Genomic DNA, 15,355 nt, shown 5'->3' with positions numbered 1-15,355 from the left:
TCTAAGAGAGTTTGAAGTCTGTCCAACATACAAAGCATCTGGGCATTGTTGGAGCGTGATGGTATATGTGATGTTAGTAGAGGAACATGAGAATGTGCCCGTGATTCTGTGAATAACCTGGTTAGGTCCAGTGATGGTATCTCCAGAAAAGATATGTGGACAAAGCTGGCAGTGGGCTTTGTTGCAAGGAAAAGTTCCAGGACTGGTGGTCTTGTGGTATAGACTGTGGTTGCTGCTGAGAATCCTCATAAGGTTGGGGCGTTGTCTGTAGGAGAGAACAGGCCTGTCACCTAGGGCCTTCTGGAGTGTGGCATCCTGATTAAGGATAGGTTGTAGGTCTTTAATAATGTGTTGCAGTGGTTTGAGTTGGGGACTGTAGGTGATGACCAGTGGTGTTCTGTTCTTGGCTTTTTTGGGCCTATCATGGAGTAGCTGGTCTCTGGGTATTCGTCTGACCCTGTCGATTTGTTTTTTTACTTCTCCTGGTGGGTAATTCTGGTTTATGAATATTTGGTAAAGATCTTACAGTTTTTGGTCTCTGTCAGTAGGATCAGAGCAAATGCGATTGTATCTAAGAGCTTGACTGTAAACAATGGATCTAGTTAAGTGTGCAGGATGGAAATTAAAGGGTGTAGGTAAGTACAGCAATCAGGGGGTTTCCGGTAGAGTGTGGTACCAATCAGGCCATCCTTGAGTTGCACTGAAGTGTCCAGGAAATGCATCTCTTACATGGCGTAATCGAGGCATAAGTTGACGGTGGGGTGCAGCTTGTTAAAGTCTCTGTGGAATTCTTCTAGAGTCTCTATACCATGGGTCCAAATCAAAGATGTCATCAATGTGTCTTAAGCAGAGGAGGGGAATAGGGGACGAGAGCTGAGGAATCGTTGTTCCAGGTCAGCCATAAATATGTTAGCACATTGTGGGGGCCGTGTGGGGGCCCACAGCAGTTCCACTAATCTGGAGGTATAAGTTGTCCCCAAATCGGAAATAACTGTGGGTGAGAACAAAATTACAGAGGTCAGACACCAGATTGGCTGCGGTGACATCAGGGATGGTATTTCTGGTTGCTTGTAATCTGTCTTTGTGTGGAATATTAGTGTACAGAGCCTCTACGTCCATGACGACAAGGATGGTGTTGTCAGGAACATTTCCGATGTTTTGTAATTTCCTCAGGAAGTCGGTGGTATCTCGGAGATAGCTGGGAGTGTTGGTGGTGTAGGGTTTGAGGAGGGAGTCCACATAACTGGATAGTCCAGTGGTAAGGGTGCCAATAGGTGAAATGATAGGGCCTCCGGGGTTTCCAGGTTTGTGGATTTCAGGAATTAAATAGAATAATCCAGGCTGGGGCTCAGATGGTGTGTCTGAGTGAACAAGGTCCCAGGTAGCAGCAGGGAGTTCCTTAAGTAGTTGTTGTAATTTGTTTTGGAATCCCAAAGTGGGATCAGTGGAGGGAGGTCTGTAAAATGTGGTGTTGGAGGGTTGTCTGGCTGCCTCTTGTTCAAAGTCTGACTTATTCCTGATGAGAACAGCACCCCCTTTGTCAGCTGGTTTGATTATAATGTCTGGGTTATTTTTGAGATTCTGGACAGCGTAGCGTTCAGCAGAGTTGAGATTGTGTCTCATTTGGCACTGTTTGCATGTATTGTCAGTCTGAGCACGGTTGCGGAAGCATTGTACGTAGAAATCCAGACTTTCACTCCGACCGTTGGGGGAGTCCACATGGAGTTCTTCTTCTTTTGGTGTTGGTGGGGGGTCGAGAGAGTCAGACTGTTGTTCATAGGTGTATTGGAAGAATTCCTTTAGACAGAGGTGGCGAAAGAAGGCTTCATGGTCACCACAGAATTGTATTAAGTTCGTGAAGGAAGTAGAGCGGAAAGAAAGACCGTGGGATAAGAAAGACTCTTCTGCTGGGCTGGGTTTGTAGATGGAAAGGTTAACAATATTGTTCGTTGAGTTGTGGGTGTTGTAGCTGTAGTATCCTGAGGTATGAAGTAATTTATAAAATTTATTCTCTTTTCTTTTTTGTAGGCAGTGGAAGTGTGTTTTATAAATTTCTTGTCTAGTACAAGTAAAGCCTCATTCTGTGAGGTCTTGCGTGGACACCTGACTGTTGATGAGAATTTCAAGTTTTTTGTTCCAAGTCTATTGTGTGGCATGGAAGGGGAAACTGAGGCACACGACCATTGTGGTGGTCTGGCTAAATGCCAAGGGTGGAAGCATTTGTACCTTCCTTTACTGGACAGTGGCAGAATTCCAGACGTTTGCTGGAGCAGCTGTATGGGCTGGTGGGCAGACGGGGCAGGGCCCAGACCAGAGAGGAACTGTTTGATTTGCTGGTGCTGGAGGAGCTGTACGGGCTCTGCCTGCCCGACTTGAGAATGTGGCTGATGGGCCAGAGGCTGAAGCAGGGAGACCAACCAACCCGAGGGAACCAACGGGACTTGCCCGGCTGCATCACATGAAAGGGGCCAATGCCAGGGTCCCGACGTGGAGCCTCCCTGGCAGGATTGTAACATGGAGGTGGTGCACATCCAGAGGAGCACCGAGGGTACAGCCGATGCTCCGGCATGTGGGGAGGGCCCTGAACTTCCCCAGCTCACCGGCTGAGTGACCCCGCTCAGTTCGGTCTGGAAGGGGGGAGAGATGTGATGGAGTGGGGGATACCTGTGTGTGTGAGTGGCTCACAGAGAGTGTGGGGCCCCTGCTGAGGGTAACCTGGCGACCAGAACAACAAGAAGCCCTGTGGTGCCTCACAGACTAACAGATATTTTGGAGCATGAGCTTTCGTGGGCAAAGAGCCGCTTCATCAGAGGCTGAGCGGAAGCAGGTCTGTGCCCACGAAAGCTCATGCTCCAAAATATCTGTTAGTCTATAAGGCACCACAGGGCTTCTTGCTGTTCTTGAAGATACAGACTAGCACGGCTCCCGCTTTGACAGTAGGCAACCGGGTGACACCTCTGGGCTGCAGACAAAGGGTCGGGTGGAGCCTGAGGGGTGTGAATGGGAACTGGGAGTTGGAGGCAGTGAGTCTGGGCTGGGAGGAGAGAGACAAAGGAGGGGACAAGGCCCCGGCTCTGGGGGCCCTCGGGGCCTCCTCTCCCCAGCATGGATGGGACTGGCTGTCTCTGCCGGCTGCACTGACTCCTCTGTACGGCGCTGTGTCCCCCTTGGCTAATAAACCCGCTGTTCTCCTGCTGAGTGAGAGTCCCTCCTGCCTGCGGACGGTGCAGCGCCTGGGGACCCCTGAGCCCCCTTACAGCATGCTGGGAGTCGTGCGCCTGGCTCTTGCCAGGGTGCATGCTGGGAGCTGTGCTCCTGAGTGGCGGTTGGAGTCCTGGCGGCTCGGTGGTGCGTGCCGGGAGCCGGGGGCATCTGGCGGCTCGGTGGTGCGTGCCGGGAGCCGGGGGCAGCTGGCGGCTCGGTGGTGCTTGCCGGGAGCCGGGGGCAGCTGGCGGCTCGGTGGTGCGTGCCGGGAGCTGGGGGCAGCTGGGTCTCACGAGCTGTGTCTGATCGTCCCCCCCGTTTCCCAGCCCCCAGCAGCCGGCACCGTGTGCTTTTGACCTTCCTATTCATGGACACCGAGTGCACCTACGACTACCTCTTCGTCTATGACGGCGACTCCCCACGCTGCCCCCTGCTGGCCAGCCTGAGCGGCAGCACCCTGCCTCACCCACTAGAGGCCACCTCTGGCAAGGTGACCCCCTTGGGCAGCTGGGGGCAGGGCTGGGCAGGTGGTTGCTGCGGGGGCCCGGGAGTTTGAGGGTGTAATAGAGGAGGTTTCTCTGGCACTGCTGCGACCCAGACCGGGCATACGGCTCAGAGACGGCTGTGGACAGCCCAGCCTGGGGGTCCTTCACATAAGGCACCAATCCCACCAGCCAGTCCCTCCCCCCGCCAGCTCCCCTGGGCCACAGCCCGGCCCCGCACGTGGGGAGAGGTCTGGGAACCAGTCGCATCATGTCCACGCAGGGTCTTTCCACCCCACGGAGCAGCCGCACCCCCAGGTCAGTGTCGTCCCCCCCCCAGTGGGCCCCAGCAGAGCTCGCCGGCCGGCCCTCGGCGTCTGACCGGGGCAGGGCTGGTAAGAAATGGGGTCTAGGGCAGAGTGTTGGTGCAATCCGACTGCAGCCGTTAATCGCACAGTTCTGGGCACCGGCTGCGGCAGGGCTGGAGCTGCTGGTGTGTGACGGCTCTGGAGTCCATCCTCAGCCACCCTTCCCGGCTCTGGCCGCAGCAGAGACGCTCCCCAAGGGAGGAGCTGGCGTGAAGGCATGGAGGAGCTCTCGGGGCCCCTTTTCCCCTTGCCCCCGTGGAGGGATCCCATCGTCCCCCGGGGTGGAAGCAGGTGTGAGAAGGAGCCTGGCCCAAGGGCAGGTCGCCCGTCCGAGCCCTTTGCAGGCAGTCAGCCGTCGCCTGTCTGCTGGGTGACAGGTTCCCAGGCAAGTCCCTGGGATGTGGCTTAGAGCCTGACGGCGGTGACTGTGCGTAGTGCTGGGACCTCTCGCCATCGGTGCCAGGCGGCCCTGAGGTGCCCCAGGCACCAGCCCAGAGCCCCACTTCCAACCCCCCTGCTCACAGTGATACAACCCCGTGAGCAGCCCAGATTGAGTCAATGGACACCTCACTGCCCCTTTGGCCTGAGATTTGGGGCAAACCTCGTGTGGTGGTTGCAGGAACGGTTTGCGGGTTAATTTTCCCATCCAGGTAGGTCCCCTGAGGGCGGTTCGGGCCAGTCTCTGAGAGCGTATTGGGGTTGGGGCGGCGGCCCTGGGCCTGGGCGTGGGCATTGGGTAGCGGGGGAGATCTCGGGGCTTTGCGGAGAGGAGCTCTGAGGGGGGCTGAGGGTTACTGGAAGCTGTGGAGACTGGGGGCCCATGTGCCTGACCCCGTTTCACCCCCTCTCTCCCCCAGATGCTGCTACACCTCTTTAGTGATGCCAACTACAACCTGCTGGGCTTCAACGCCAGTTACCGGGTCTCGCTCTGCCCCCGCGACTGCTCCGGGCACGGCACCTGCGCCCCTCACGGCCAGTGCTGGTGCCAGCCAGGCTGGGGGGGCCCAGACTGCGCCGTGCCCCACTGCTCCAGCTACTGCCTGGGCCATGGGGCCTGCGACCAGGTGATATCCCTGGGGTGTCTCTTCCCTGCCCCATGCCAAGTTGTCCCTGGGAGCTGAGACCCCGTGTCTGTCTGTCCCCGCAGGAGTCTGGTCGGTGCTGGTGCCAAGCGGGCTTCGTGGGTGAGGGCTGTGACCTGGCGCTGGGTGAGAACCAGGGTGCCGGGCGTTGGTACAACGTGAGCACCAGTGACCCCCACTTCCGGCCCCGCACAGCCGCTGCGGGCGCCGTCCTGCCCCCCGCTGGGGCGCTCTACATCTTCGGAGGTGAGAGGCTGCTGCTGCTGGTGGGGGAGGGGGTCACAGCCTGACAGCCCCTGGCTGGGATGGTGCAGCTGGGACTGGTCCTGCTTTCAGCCGTGTCAGACTCGGTGTCCTCCTGAGGTCCCATCCAGCCTTCTCATTCTGTGGGGAGGGGCCCAGGGGCTGTGGGGAGGTGGGAAAGGGTGAGGGGGTGCAGTAGTGGGCAGAGGCAGGAGGCAGTGGGGTGAGGCGGGGATATGGGGTCGGGGCCTGGGTCTGCCTTTGTGGGCCTCCCTCCCAGCTTCTCTGCTCCCCCAGGGCTGGACCTGAACGCGGCGCTGGACGATCTGGCCATTTACAACTTCACCTCCAACGCGTGGCAGCGCCGGGTGCTGAGCCCCCAGCCGGTAGGTGCCCCACGCAGCCCCCTGGGGCCCCATGAGATCCTGGGTTCCACTTCTCCGCATGTCCCCCAGCCGCAGGGTGGTCAAATCCCGCGGGATCGGCCCTGTGCTCCGGCCAGCCTGTAGCTTCGGTCTCCCCTGCCCCCCGCGCAGGCAGAGGTGACACTTGCTCAGCAGGGGGAGCAGGAGGGTTATGGGCGACAGGGACACAGCCTAGGACAGACTTGTCAGCACAGGAACCAGCAGCCTCAGCACCATCCACCCTGGGGGGAGGTGTCCAGAGGGGGCCCCAGCTAGGCCCTGACCCCTTTCCTCCCTCTCCAGCCAGCCCAGACTGCCCCGCCCCACTGCCCAGTCCCACTTCAAACCAGCCCGGCCCCTCTGCCTGCCTTGGCAGAAGACAGGGGTTGCCTGGGGGCCTCCAGGCCAGAGCAGGGAGGTGCGAGAAGCCACCACACACTGATGCTGGGCCGAGGGAAACTGAGGCACCATCCTGCTGTTACTACAGCTAACCCAGGGAAGAAGGTCTTCACCCCCCATGGACTGTCCTGATTGATTGACACCTGTGGCATCAGTCCGACAGCCGGCAGCACCCGCCCCAGCCAGGCCGTGGAAACACGCCGCCCTGGCGGACTCAGCTCTAGTTCTCCCGGGGCGGGTCCCGGCTTTGGTGCCAGTGGGGCCGTTGAGTCCCCGGAACCGCCAGGGGAGGCTGGTTTGTGCCGTTCCGATGGGCGAGGGGCGGCGCCTGCGGCTGCAGGTGAAGACGGTAGTTTTTAGGCTGTCCAATATGGCTCCAGGAAACAGACGTATCCTTACACACCGCTCAGCACCGGTGCCCCACGGCAGCCCCTCCCCCACTCCCTGGTGCCCCATGGCAGCACCTCCCCTGCTTGACCCCACTGTCCCACAGCAGCGCTGACAGCGCCCCTGTCTCCCCCCAGCGTCCCTTCTCACTGGGCGCCCCCTGCCCTGGCGGCTCACTCGTCTCTCCCTGCAGGCGGCCCGGCACTCGCATGTGGCAGTGGCCTGGCAGGGCTGCCTGGTGCTGTGCGGTGGGGAGCTGGCTGACGGCTCCTTGGCCAGTGACGTCTGGATGTACCGGCCCCTCGAGGGGCACTGGCTGGAGCTGGCCCCCCCCAACGCCACGGGCTCCCGGCCTCCTGGCTTGGCCAGCCACGCCGCAGCTGTGGTCGACTCATGGCTCTACATCTTCGGGGGTGAGCTGGGGCTGGGCACCTGGGTTCCCTGGGTCAGGGGGCGGCTGGGAGCCAGCTGCGATGTGATGGAGTCCCTGGCTCAGGGCCCCGGCACTCGGGCAAGGAGCTGCTCCCCGTCGGTGGGGCTGACCTGGGAGTGCTGAGTCCCCCAGGTGGGACCCCCGGGATCCCCGCAGCGAGTCCTGGCCAGCAGGTGGTGCTCAGTGACTGGTCGTGGGGAGCCCGGCGCAGAACAGCCGGGAGCTGAGGCCCATGACAGCATCTGTGTGACCCCTGGTCCCAGCCGCCGGCTCCCAGCCTTGGCGTGCCCCCTCGGGCCAGGTCGCTTGGCGCTTCCCTCCGCCCCCTCGGCTGGCTCTTGTCACAGCCACCCCTGCCCATAAGGAGGCTCTGCCCCCATCTCCCCACCCCAGATACCTGCGAAACTCCCAATGCTGGGGGTGCCTCGGTTTCCCCCGACATTGGCCATGTTCTCACACTAGAGTCCCGGGTTCTGCTCGGCTCTGGGAGAGGAAAGCAGGCAGGGCTGGGAGCCAGACGCTGGGCTCCGTCCCTGGCTCTGGGCGGGGTGTGGGGCTGGTGGAGAGCTGGGGTGGGCTGGACGTAGGGGTCCCTCTGGGTGGGTTAGAGTGTTCTGGGTGCTGCTGCCGGCCGGGGGCGCTCTGCTAGCCAGAGTGGGGCTGGGGGCCATAATGAGCCGCAGTGTCCCTGGGCAGCTGCCCAGGCGCTCCATGTACAGGGGGCGCTGGTGGGGGCTGGGACTCTGGGGCCCCCCCCCGCTAACCCTGTGCCCCCTGCAGGCCGCACTGCCATGGACGTCTTCTCCGCCCAGATGTTCCGCTTCCAGCTGGAGACGTGGCAGTGGGAGCGGGTGGTGCCTGCGGGGGGGAAGGCGCCTGCTGCTGCCGGGCACTCCATGGTCTTCCACCTGCCCTCCCGCACCCTGCTGGTGTACGGGGGGCACCGCCCCTCCACGGCCCGGTGAGTGGGGCAGGGCTGGGCTGGGCCAGCCGGGGGAGCAGGGGGACCAGGCTGGGCCTGGTGGTGCAGGGGGGTGGGTTGGGGTGGAAGCTGGGGTTGTAGAGTGGGGCTAGGGGGGACTGAGTGTGGACTGGGGGGCCCAGAGGGGGTGGGGGGCAGGGGGTACAGAGAGGGGTGGGGGGGTGGGGCTGTGGGGTACAGAGTGGGGTGGGGGTGCAGGGGTGGGGCTGGTGGGGCACAGAGGTGGGTGGGGCAGGGGGTGGGGCGGGGGGGCACAGAGCGGGGTGGGTGGGAGTGCAGGGGGTGGGGCTGGGGGTACAGAGAAGGGGGCAGGGGGGTGGGGCAAGGGCTCGCTGGCTGACTTGCCCTCCCCCAGATTCAGCATGCGGGTGAACAGCACGGACCTGTTCCATGTGGACCTGCGGCTCTGGAGCTCCCTGCGTGGGCGCGACCCCCAGCACGGTCCCCGCGAACGCGCCTTCCACAGCGCCAGCCTGATGGGCAGCTACATGGTGGTGTACGGTGAGCCCCCGCCCCGGCTGGGCGATCTGCGGCGCTGGGTGGGCGGGCCGGAGCCTCGTGCGTGAGCGCCGAGCGCCAGCTGCCCCTGGACGCCCCCCAGTGCCCTGCCTCAGCGCCGGCGCGTGGCGGTGTCTGGTGAGCGCCCGCGCCCCAATGCTGCCCCCACGTTCCCCCTGCCGGCCCTTGGGGCGTCACCTCCCCCATGGGTCACTGTCATGGTAACCGCCCCCCCGGACCTGGGGAGCCCCTTGTGGGCCCCGTCTGGAGCCCGTCAGCGCCCCGGGTTACTGGGCCGAGTGAGACCCTCTGATCCTGTCCTGTCACTGGCTCCTGTGTGCCCGGCCCCCCCGCCACACCCCCAGCCGCCCCTTGGCACCCCACATGGGGGCTGTGGTGAGAGCGTGAAGGGTGACCCCACCGGGCCCTCTGCAGCCCCCCTCCAGCCGTGCTCACCCTGGCCCCGCTGCAGCTGTGCTGCCAGCTGTGGTGCCTAGCCCCATCCCCATGGCTGTACTGCCACCTGTGTGCTTAGCTCCGCCCTCTGTGAGATCTAGCTCCGCCCCCATGGCTGTACTGCCCTTCTGCAGTGCTTAGCCCCGCCCCCTCTGAGGTCTAGCCCTGCCCCACCTGCTGCTTAGCTCTCTCCCTGCCTTGAGGTCTAACCCTGCCCCCATGGCTGTACTGCCCGTCTGCAGTGCCTAGCCCCGCCCCCTGTGGTGTCTAACCCCGCCCCCTGTGGTGTCTAACCCCGCCCCCTCACTTGTAGGGGGCAACGTGCACACCCACTACCACGAGGAGAAGTGCTACGAGGACGAGGTTTTCTTCTACCACCTGGGCTGCCACCAGTGGGTGCCGAGCCGGGCGCTGGTACACGCCCTGCCCCACGGTGAGGGGGCCTGGGCCGGGGGCAGCACACAGACTGGGACATCCTGGCTAGTCAGGGAGCTGGAGGGAGGGGGACTTTGTTAAGGGGGTTGTTGGAGGAGCCTAGTGGGTGGGGTGGGTGAGGGCAGGAGCACCTCAATGAATGGGTTTGGGGGAGCCCCGGTGGATGGGGGTGGGGTACCCCGGTGGATGGGGGTGGGGTACCCCGTGGGTGCGGTTTTGCAGGTACCCCGACGGATGGGGGTGGGGTACCCCGTGGGTGTGGTTTTGGGGGTACCCTGGTGGATGGGGGTGGGGTACCCCGACGGATGGGGGTGGGGTACCCTGTGAGTGCGGGTGGGGTGGGGGTAGAAGGCTGGGAGGCACGCTGAAGCATGGGGTGAGCCCTAGCAGCAAGGCCAGGTGGGGGCACCCTGGGGCTGGGGCTGGGGGAGCCCTGGCACAGGGGCCTGACACTGTTCTCTGGCAGAGAGGGCCGGGCAGGCGGCCGGGGGGCGCTATTCCCACGTGGCGGCCGTGCTGCAGGACAACGTGCTGCTGGTGGCCGGGGGGTTCAGTGGGGCCCCCCGCGGGGACCTCATGGCCTACAAGGTGCCCCCCTTCGTCTTCCAGGTGCCCTCCCAGAACGTAAGTGACCCAAGAGCCCCTCTCCCCCCCGACCCCCCAGAGCCAAACAGGCCCCCACCACCACTGCCCCGGAGGCAAATGGCTCCCCTGCTCGGCCATGGCCTGCCGGGTGTTGGGGTGCTGAGATTCTGGGCTCTCCTGGGGGCAGGGGAGGGGGCGCTGCATCTTCCTTCAGCCCCACTTCCCCTGGCGCTGGTTACTGGAGGGACATGGGGCGTCCCAGACCGCAGTGTGCAGTGACTCACCAGCCTGCCCCCGCAGTACCACCTGGATTACTGCTCCATGTACACCGAGAGCAGCACCTGTGCGAAGGACCCCGAATGCACCTGGTGCCTGGACGCCTGCCAGAGCCCCGCCCCCCACAGCAATGTGAGTGACACCCCAGAGCCCCGCCCCCCACAGCAACGGGAGTGACAACCCCAGCCCCGCCCCCCACAGCAATGTGAGTGACCCCCCCAGAGCCCTGCCCCCCACAGCAACGGGAGTGACAACCCCAGCCCCGCCCCCCACAGCAATGTGAGTGACCCCCCCAGAGCCCTGCCCCCCCACAGCAATGGGAGTGACACCCCCAGCCCCACCCCCCACAGCAATGTGAGTGACCCCCCTTAGCCCCCCCCCACAGCAATGTGAGTGACCCCCCAAGCCGTGACCCCCCAGCCTCGCCTCCCTGAGCTCCACCCCCGCAGCACCATGTCCCCACAGCAACGTGAGTGAGCCACATCCTGCCCCCAGCTCCCCACAGCCCCTTGTGGGCGCTGTTCCCTCCATGGGCCCTGTGTCTGAATGCCCAGCAGCCTGGCTCTGCCAGGGCCCCTGGGGAGTCCTGTCCTTCTGGCCCCCTGGGCCCCACCTCCGAGGGAGCAGTGCCCCGATCTCTGGGTGCAGGGACCCCTGGCCAGCATAGCACAGGGGGTCACTGGGCATAATCAGCCCAGGCAGTTCTTGGGGCCTTGGGCCTGGCCAGTCTCAGCCCCCCCCATGTGGGTTTCTCCCCAGCCCCCTATAGCCCATCCTCCACCCCGTACACTCTGGCTGCCTCCTGCCCCTAGCCCAGGGGTGCTGGCCCTGGCCTCGCTGATGGTGTCTCTCTCTCAGTGTCCCAGCACCGGCTGTCTGGGCCTGGCCCGGCTCCTAGTGGACTGCGAGTCCTGCCTGGCATTTGGGGGGACCGGTCCCCCCCTGCCCCATGCACCGGGGCCCTTTGGGTGGTGCGTGCAGAATGAGACGTGCATGCCCATTGCTGGTGAGTGTCCCCCCACGCCTGCCCCCTTCCCTTCCTTCTTCCCCCGCACAGGGCAAGGGACTGCATTCCTCAGGCAGGGGTGTGGAAGGGCCGTGTTCCCGGGGAAGTGGGGGGGGGATACATTCCTGGGGGGTGGCGGGGGGCAGGTGGCGGGGGCTGTGTTCCCAGGAGCAGTGGGCGGGGCAGGGCTGCGTTGCCCGGGGGCAGCCGGGGGCGGTGGGTGTGGGGGGCTGCGTTGCCGGGGGCGGGGTGTGGGGGGGCTGCGTTGCCAGGGGCAGCGGGCGGGGGGGCTGCATTGCCGGGGGCGGCAGGTGGAGTGCGGGGGGGCTGTGTTGCCGGGGGCGGCAGGTGGCGGGTGGGGGGGGGGCTGCGTTGCCGGGGGCGGTGGGCGTGGGGGGCTGCGTTGCCAGGGGCAGCGAGGGCTCAGTCTCCGATCCCTCCCAGAGCAGAGCCGCTGCCGCGTGGGGCAGATCTCAGGCACCTACGGCTGGTGGGGGCCACGTCCCGTGTTCATCACCTCCCTGGAGGGCTGCCAGCGCCACAACTTCCTGCCTGGCCTGCACCTCATCACCTACCAGCACCCCCGCAATGACTCGCAGCCTGACAAGGTGGGGCAGGGCCAGAGGGTTCGCTGGGGGGCAGCCAGGCACTGGGGTTCCTGAGGGGCCAGAGGGCTTTGCCGGGGGGCAGCCAGGCACTGGGGTTCCCTGAGGGGCCAGAGGGCGCTGCTGGTGGGCAGCCAGGCAAGTGGGTTCCCTGTGGATGCGTGAGGGGGCGCAGCTGGGGGACAATTTGGGCTCTGGATTCTCTCTAGGGGGTGCTGTCTTGGGGGCGGCCAGGCATTGGGGCTCCACATGGAGGGATGTGGGAGGGGTTGGTGGTAGAGCCTGTAGGAGGAGGAGGTCACCACAGTGTGGGGAGCCACAAGGCCCTGCACCCCCACCCCTCCACGGCCCCCCTGAACAGCTCGGCTCTCGGCCAGCAGGGCGCTGTCGTATCAGGGGGTTCTGGGCCCAGCTGGGAAAACTGCTGAAGTCCGGCTGCCCACAGCCCAGGCTGGGATTCCCTTCGCAGGAGGCAAATCCAGCAGCCCCCCCCGGCAGCCAGAAGCTGCACTAGCAAAGCCCCAGGTTCTCCAGCACCTCCGAGTGCCCAGGCGGGAACCCAGCTCCCCCACTCCCCTCGGCTTCCTCTGGCCCCGAGGGCCCAACCCCGTCCCCGGGGGTCAGTACGGACTTGGCTGTAACCCAGCACACGGCGCTGGGCGGGCCCCCGGCGCGCGCGTCTGGAGGGCTGCGAGCCGCCGGAGGGAGACCCGGGTGAAGCGATAGGTAGAGCTGGCGGTAGGTGCTGCTTCCCTGCCAGGCTGCGGCAGTCGACAGCCCGGCGCACGCAGGAGTGAGGGGGAAGCTGGTCTGTGCCAGGGCCCTCCCGTAACTTGCCACGTGGAGGGAAAAGTCCTTTCTTCCTCCCCGGCCCTGGCGTATCACCTCCCTGTGGCGTCGCCATTGGTGGCTGCGTTCGCCAGCACCTCCCCGTCCGTTTCCGTAATCTGGCGCCCCCGCCTGGGGATCGGGCCCTTTGCTCAGCCCCCGTCACTGGGGGGGGGATCCCCCCCGTGTGGCTCTCAGCCCGAGACCGTTTCTAGCCACTCCTGAGCCGGTGTCCCTGACGCCGCGTGCCAGCCTGGTGCCGGGGCACCGCCAGCTTCCACCCACACCTCGCTGGCGCCCGCGGGAGGCTTAGTGCAGCTTAGACCCAGTGCGGCAGAAGCGGCTTTCGGATTGACGTTAAACCCCTGTGGCCTGGCAGGCGCCCGCGGGGTTATTGGGGGGCGACGGCCTCAGTGCAGCACAGGGGCCATCCGTACCCCCCGCCCAGGCCCCTCTCTGGGCTTCCACCTGCGCCTGGGCAGGTGTCTTGTACCCGCCCCCCAAGGCTCGGGTTGTGTGGGGGGGGCAGCACCCCAATTCCAGCACTGCCAGGGCGCCGGGGCAGCGCCTGGGCAGAGCGAGGCGGTTACTGGGGGACAGGGCTCTCTCCCGGCCCAGCACAGGGCCTGCAGCCCCGAGTTTGTCCCAGGCAGCGGACGGGGGTGGTAATGGACCAGTCTGGTGCCCCCAGGTGTCTGTCGTGCGCAGCACCACCATCACGCTGAGCCCCAGCACGGAGATGGACGTCTCCCTGGTCTACAAGGGCTTCATCTACCCGCTGCTGGCGGGGCCCCCGCCCGCCCCCCACATCTCCGTCTGGGCCCGCATGCAGCGCCTGCACGTCGTCGCCAAGCTGGGCCGGGCCCCCAGCTCGCCCGAGCTGGTAAGGAGCAGCTGGGGCGGGACCCTTGGGGGCGGGAGCTCCGGGGAGGGGTTGGCAGGGATGGGGCTCTCTGAGGGGTGGAAGTGGTGGGGTACTGGCCCCGCCCTGACCCCCGTGCCGGCAGGAGGAGGGGGGCGCTGGGGGGTGGGGCGCTGGGGGGATCGTCCGGGTATCAGCCCCGCCCTGACCCCCGTGCCGGCAGGAGGAGGGGGGCGCTGGGGGGATCGTCCGGGTATCGGCCCCGCCCTGACCCCCGTGCTGGCAGGAGGAGGGGGGCGCTGGGGGTGGGGCGCTGGGGGGGATCGTCCGGGTATCGGCCCCGCCCTGACCCCCGTGTCGGCAGGAGGAGGTGGGGCGCTGGGCAGTGCAGCAGGAGAAGGAGACGCGCCCCCTACAGCGCCCAGGCACCCAGTGGCTCTTCGGCAGCCCTGAGCGCAGCAACAAGTACCTGGTGCAGGTCGAGGGGCATCTCAACAGCTCGGGCGGTGGGCAGAGCAGCGAGCTCACCCTCATCTGGGACCGCACCGGTGTGCCAGGGGGCAGCGTGAGTCCCCCCGGGAACCCCCGGCCCCCTCTGGCCCCCCACCCTGTGTGATCCCTCCAATCCCCCCGACCCTGTGTGACTCCCCCCCGGGAACCCCTAGCCCCCCTCTGGCCCCCCACTGGGAACCCCTGGCCGCCCTCTGGCCACCTACCCTCTGTGACCGCCTTGGGAACCCTTGGCTCGCCCCAAACCCCCTGTGATGGAGTGGGGGATACCTGTGTGTGTGTGGCTCACAGAGGGTGTGGGGCTCCTGCTGAGGGTAACCCTCATGACCAGGTAACACCTTTGTACTGCAGACAAAGGAGGAGGTGGAGCCTCAGGGGTTTGAATTGGAACTGGGAGTTGGAAGCAGTGAGTCTGGGCTGGGAGAGAGAGAGAGACAAAGGAGGGGGCCAGGCCCCAGCTCTGGGGGCCCCTCGGGGCCTCCTCTCCCCAACATGGATTGGACTGGCTGTCTCTGCCTGCTGTACTGACTCCTCTGTATGATGCTGTGTCCTGTCGGCTAATAAACCTGCTGTTTTCCTGCTGAGTGAGAGACTCTCCTGCCTGCGGACAGGGTGCAGAGCTTGGGGGACCCCAGAACCCCATCACACTGGTGTCAGAAGTGGGATGTTCTGCACCCCGAGGATGGAGCATCCAGCAGTAAGTGACCGGGGCCCCGGAAGAAGTGGGGCCTGCGAGACCCAGGTGTGTTGAAGGGCAGTGAGGTGTAGTTCCCCAAGGCGGAGGGGCCTGCGGCCGAACCCAAGCAACTGCGGTCGGGGTCCTCGAGAGGGGGTGTCACACCCGAGGAGGGGTTACTCCTGGGAATCTGTTGGAGTCGGTCCCAGAAGGTGGAGGGGCCGAGAGCCCAACCCCCAGGAACAAGTGACCCCTGAGGAGGCTGACGCTGAATGAGTTCTTCCCAAGACAGGGTGCTCATGGTCCCTGAGAGCGGGTGTCACACTGAAGAAGGGGTTCCGCTGGGAGTCTGTTGGAGTCGGTCCCAGAGGGCAGAGGGGCCTACGGCCTAACCCCAGGGAGCTTGTGACCCTCAAGGAACCTGGCACACTGAAGGGATTCTTCCAGGAATCGTGGGGTGCAGAGGGCATCAACCTGAGAGCCTGCAACCACGCTGAGCAACTCCGCTGTGAAGTGGCAGCACCTGGAAACCGAATCGAGATTAAAGAAGCTGGACAAGGCAGCGTGGATGTGCAGTGGCGGAGCTGAGGGCTGGGGAGAATCCTGCAGAGGTGAGCCCGAATCGGGGCAGGGA

The 15,355-nt window shown here is 64.7% G+C and overlaps 1 protein-coding gene across 1 annotated transcript in view; it reads left to right on the top strand.

Moving 5' to 3' along the window:
* The window catches only part of MEGF8 (multiple EGF like domains 8), a 77,703-nt gene that overhangs the window by 8,010 nt on the left and 54,338 nt on the right, over positions 1-15,355 (top strand). The window contains exons 3-16 of the mRNA XM_074981350.1: positions 3,531-3,694; positions 4,912-5,118; positions 5,202-5,382; positions 5,677-5,765; positions 6,763-6,982; positions 7,783-7,963; positions 8,340-8,485; positions 9,252-9,371; positions 9,840-9,997; positions 10,259-10,366; positions 11,093-11,240; positions 11,685-11,848; positions 13,365-13,556; positions 13,900-14,100. Of these exons, the coding sequence (XP_074837451.1) occupies positions 3,531-3,694; positions 4,912-5,118; positions 5,202-5,382; positions 5,677-5,765; positions 6,763-6,982; positions 7,783-7,963; positions 8,340-8,485; positions 9,252-9,371; positions 9,840-9,997; positions 10,259-10,366; positions 11,093-11,240; positions 11,685-11,848; positions 13,365-13,556; positions 13,900-14,100 (2,279 nt within the window). The remainder of the gene's footprint in view (positions 1-3,530; positions 3,695-4,911; positions 5,119-5,201; positions 5,383-5,676; positions 5,766-6,762; positions 6,983-7,782; positions 7,964-8,339; positions 8,486-9,251; positions 9,372-9,839; positions 9,998-10,258; positions 10,367-11,092; positions 11,241-11,684; positions 11,849-13,364; positions 13,557-13,899; positions 14,101-15,355) is intronic.

This window comes from Carettochelys insculpta, chromosome 30 (assembly GCF_033958435.1).
Source record: "Carettochelys insculpta isolate YL-2023 chromosome 30, ASM3395843v1, whole genome shotgun sequence".
NCBI lineage: Eukaryota > Metazoa > Chordata > Testudines > Carettochelyidae > Carettochelys > Carettochelys insculpta.
The sequence above is the reverse complement of the archived record's forward strand: the minus strand, read 5'-3'. Positions and strand labels throughout refer to the sequence as shown.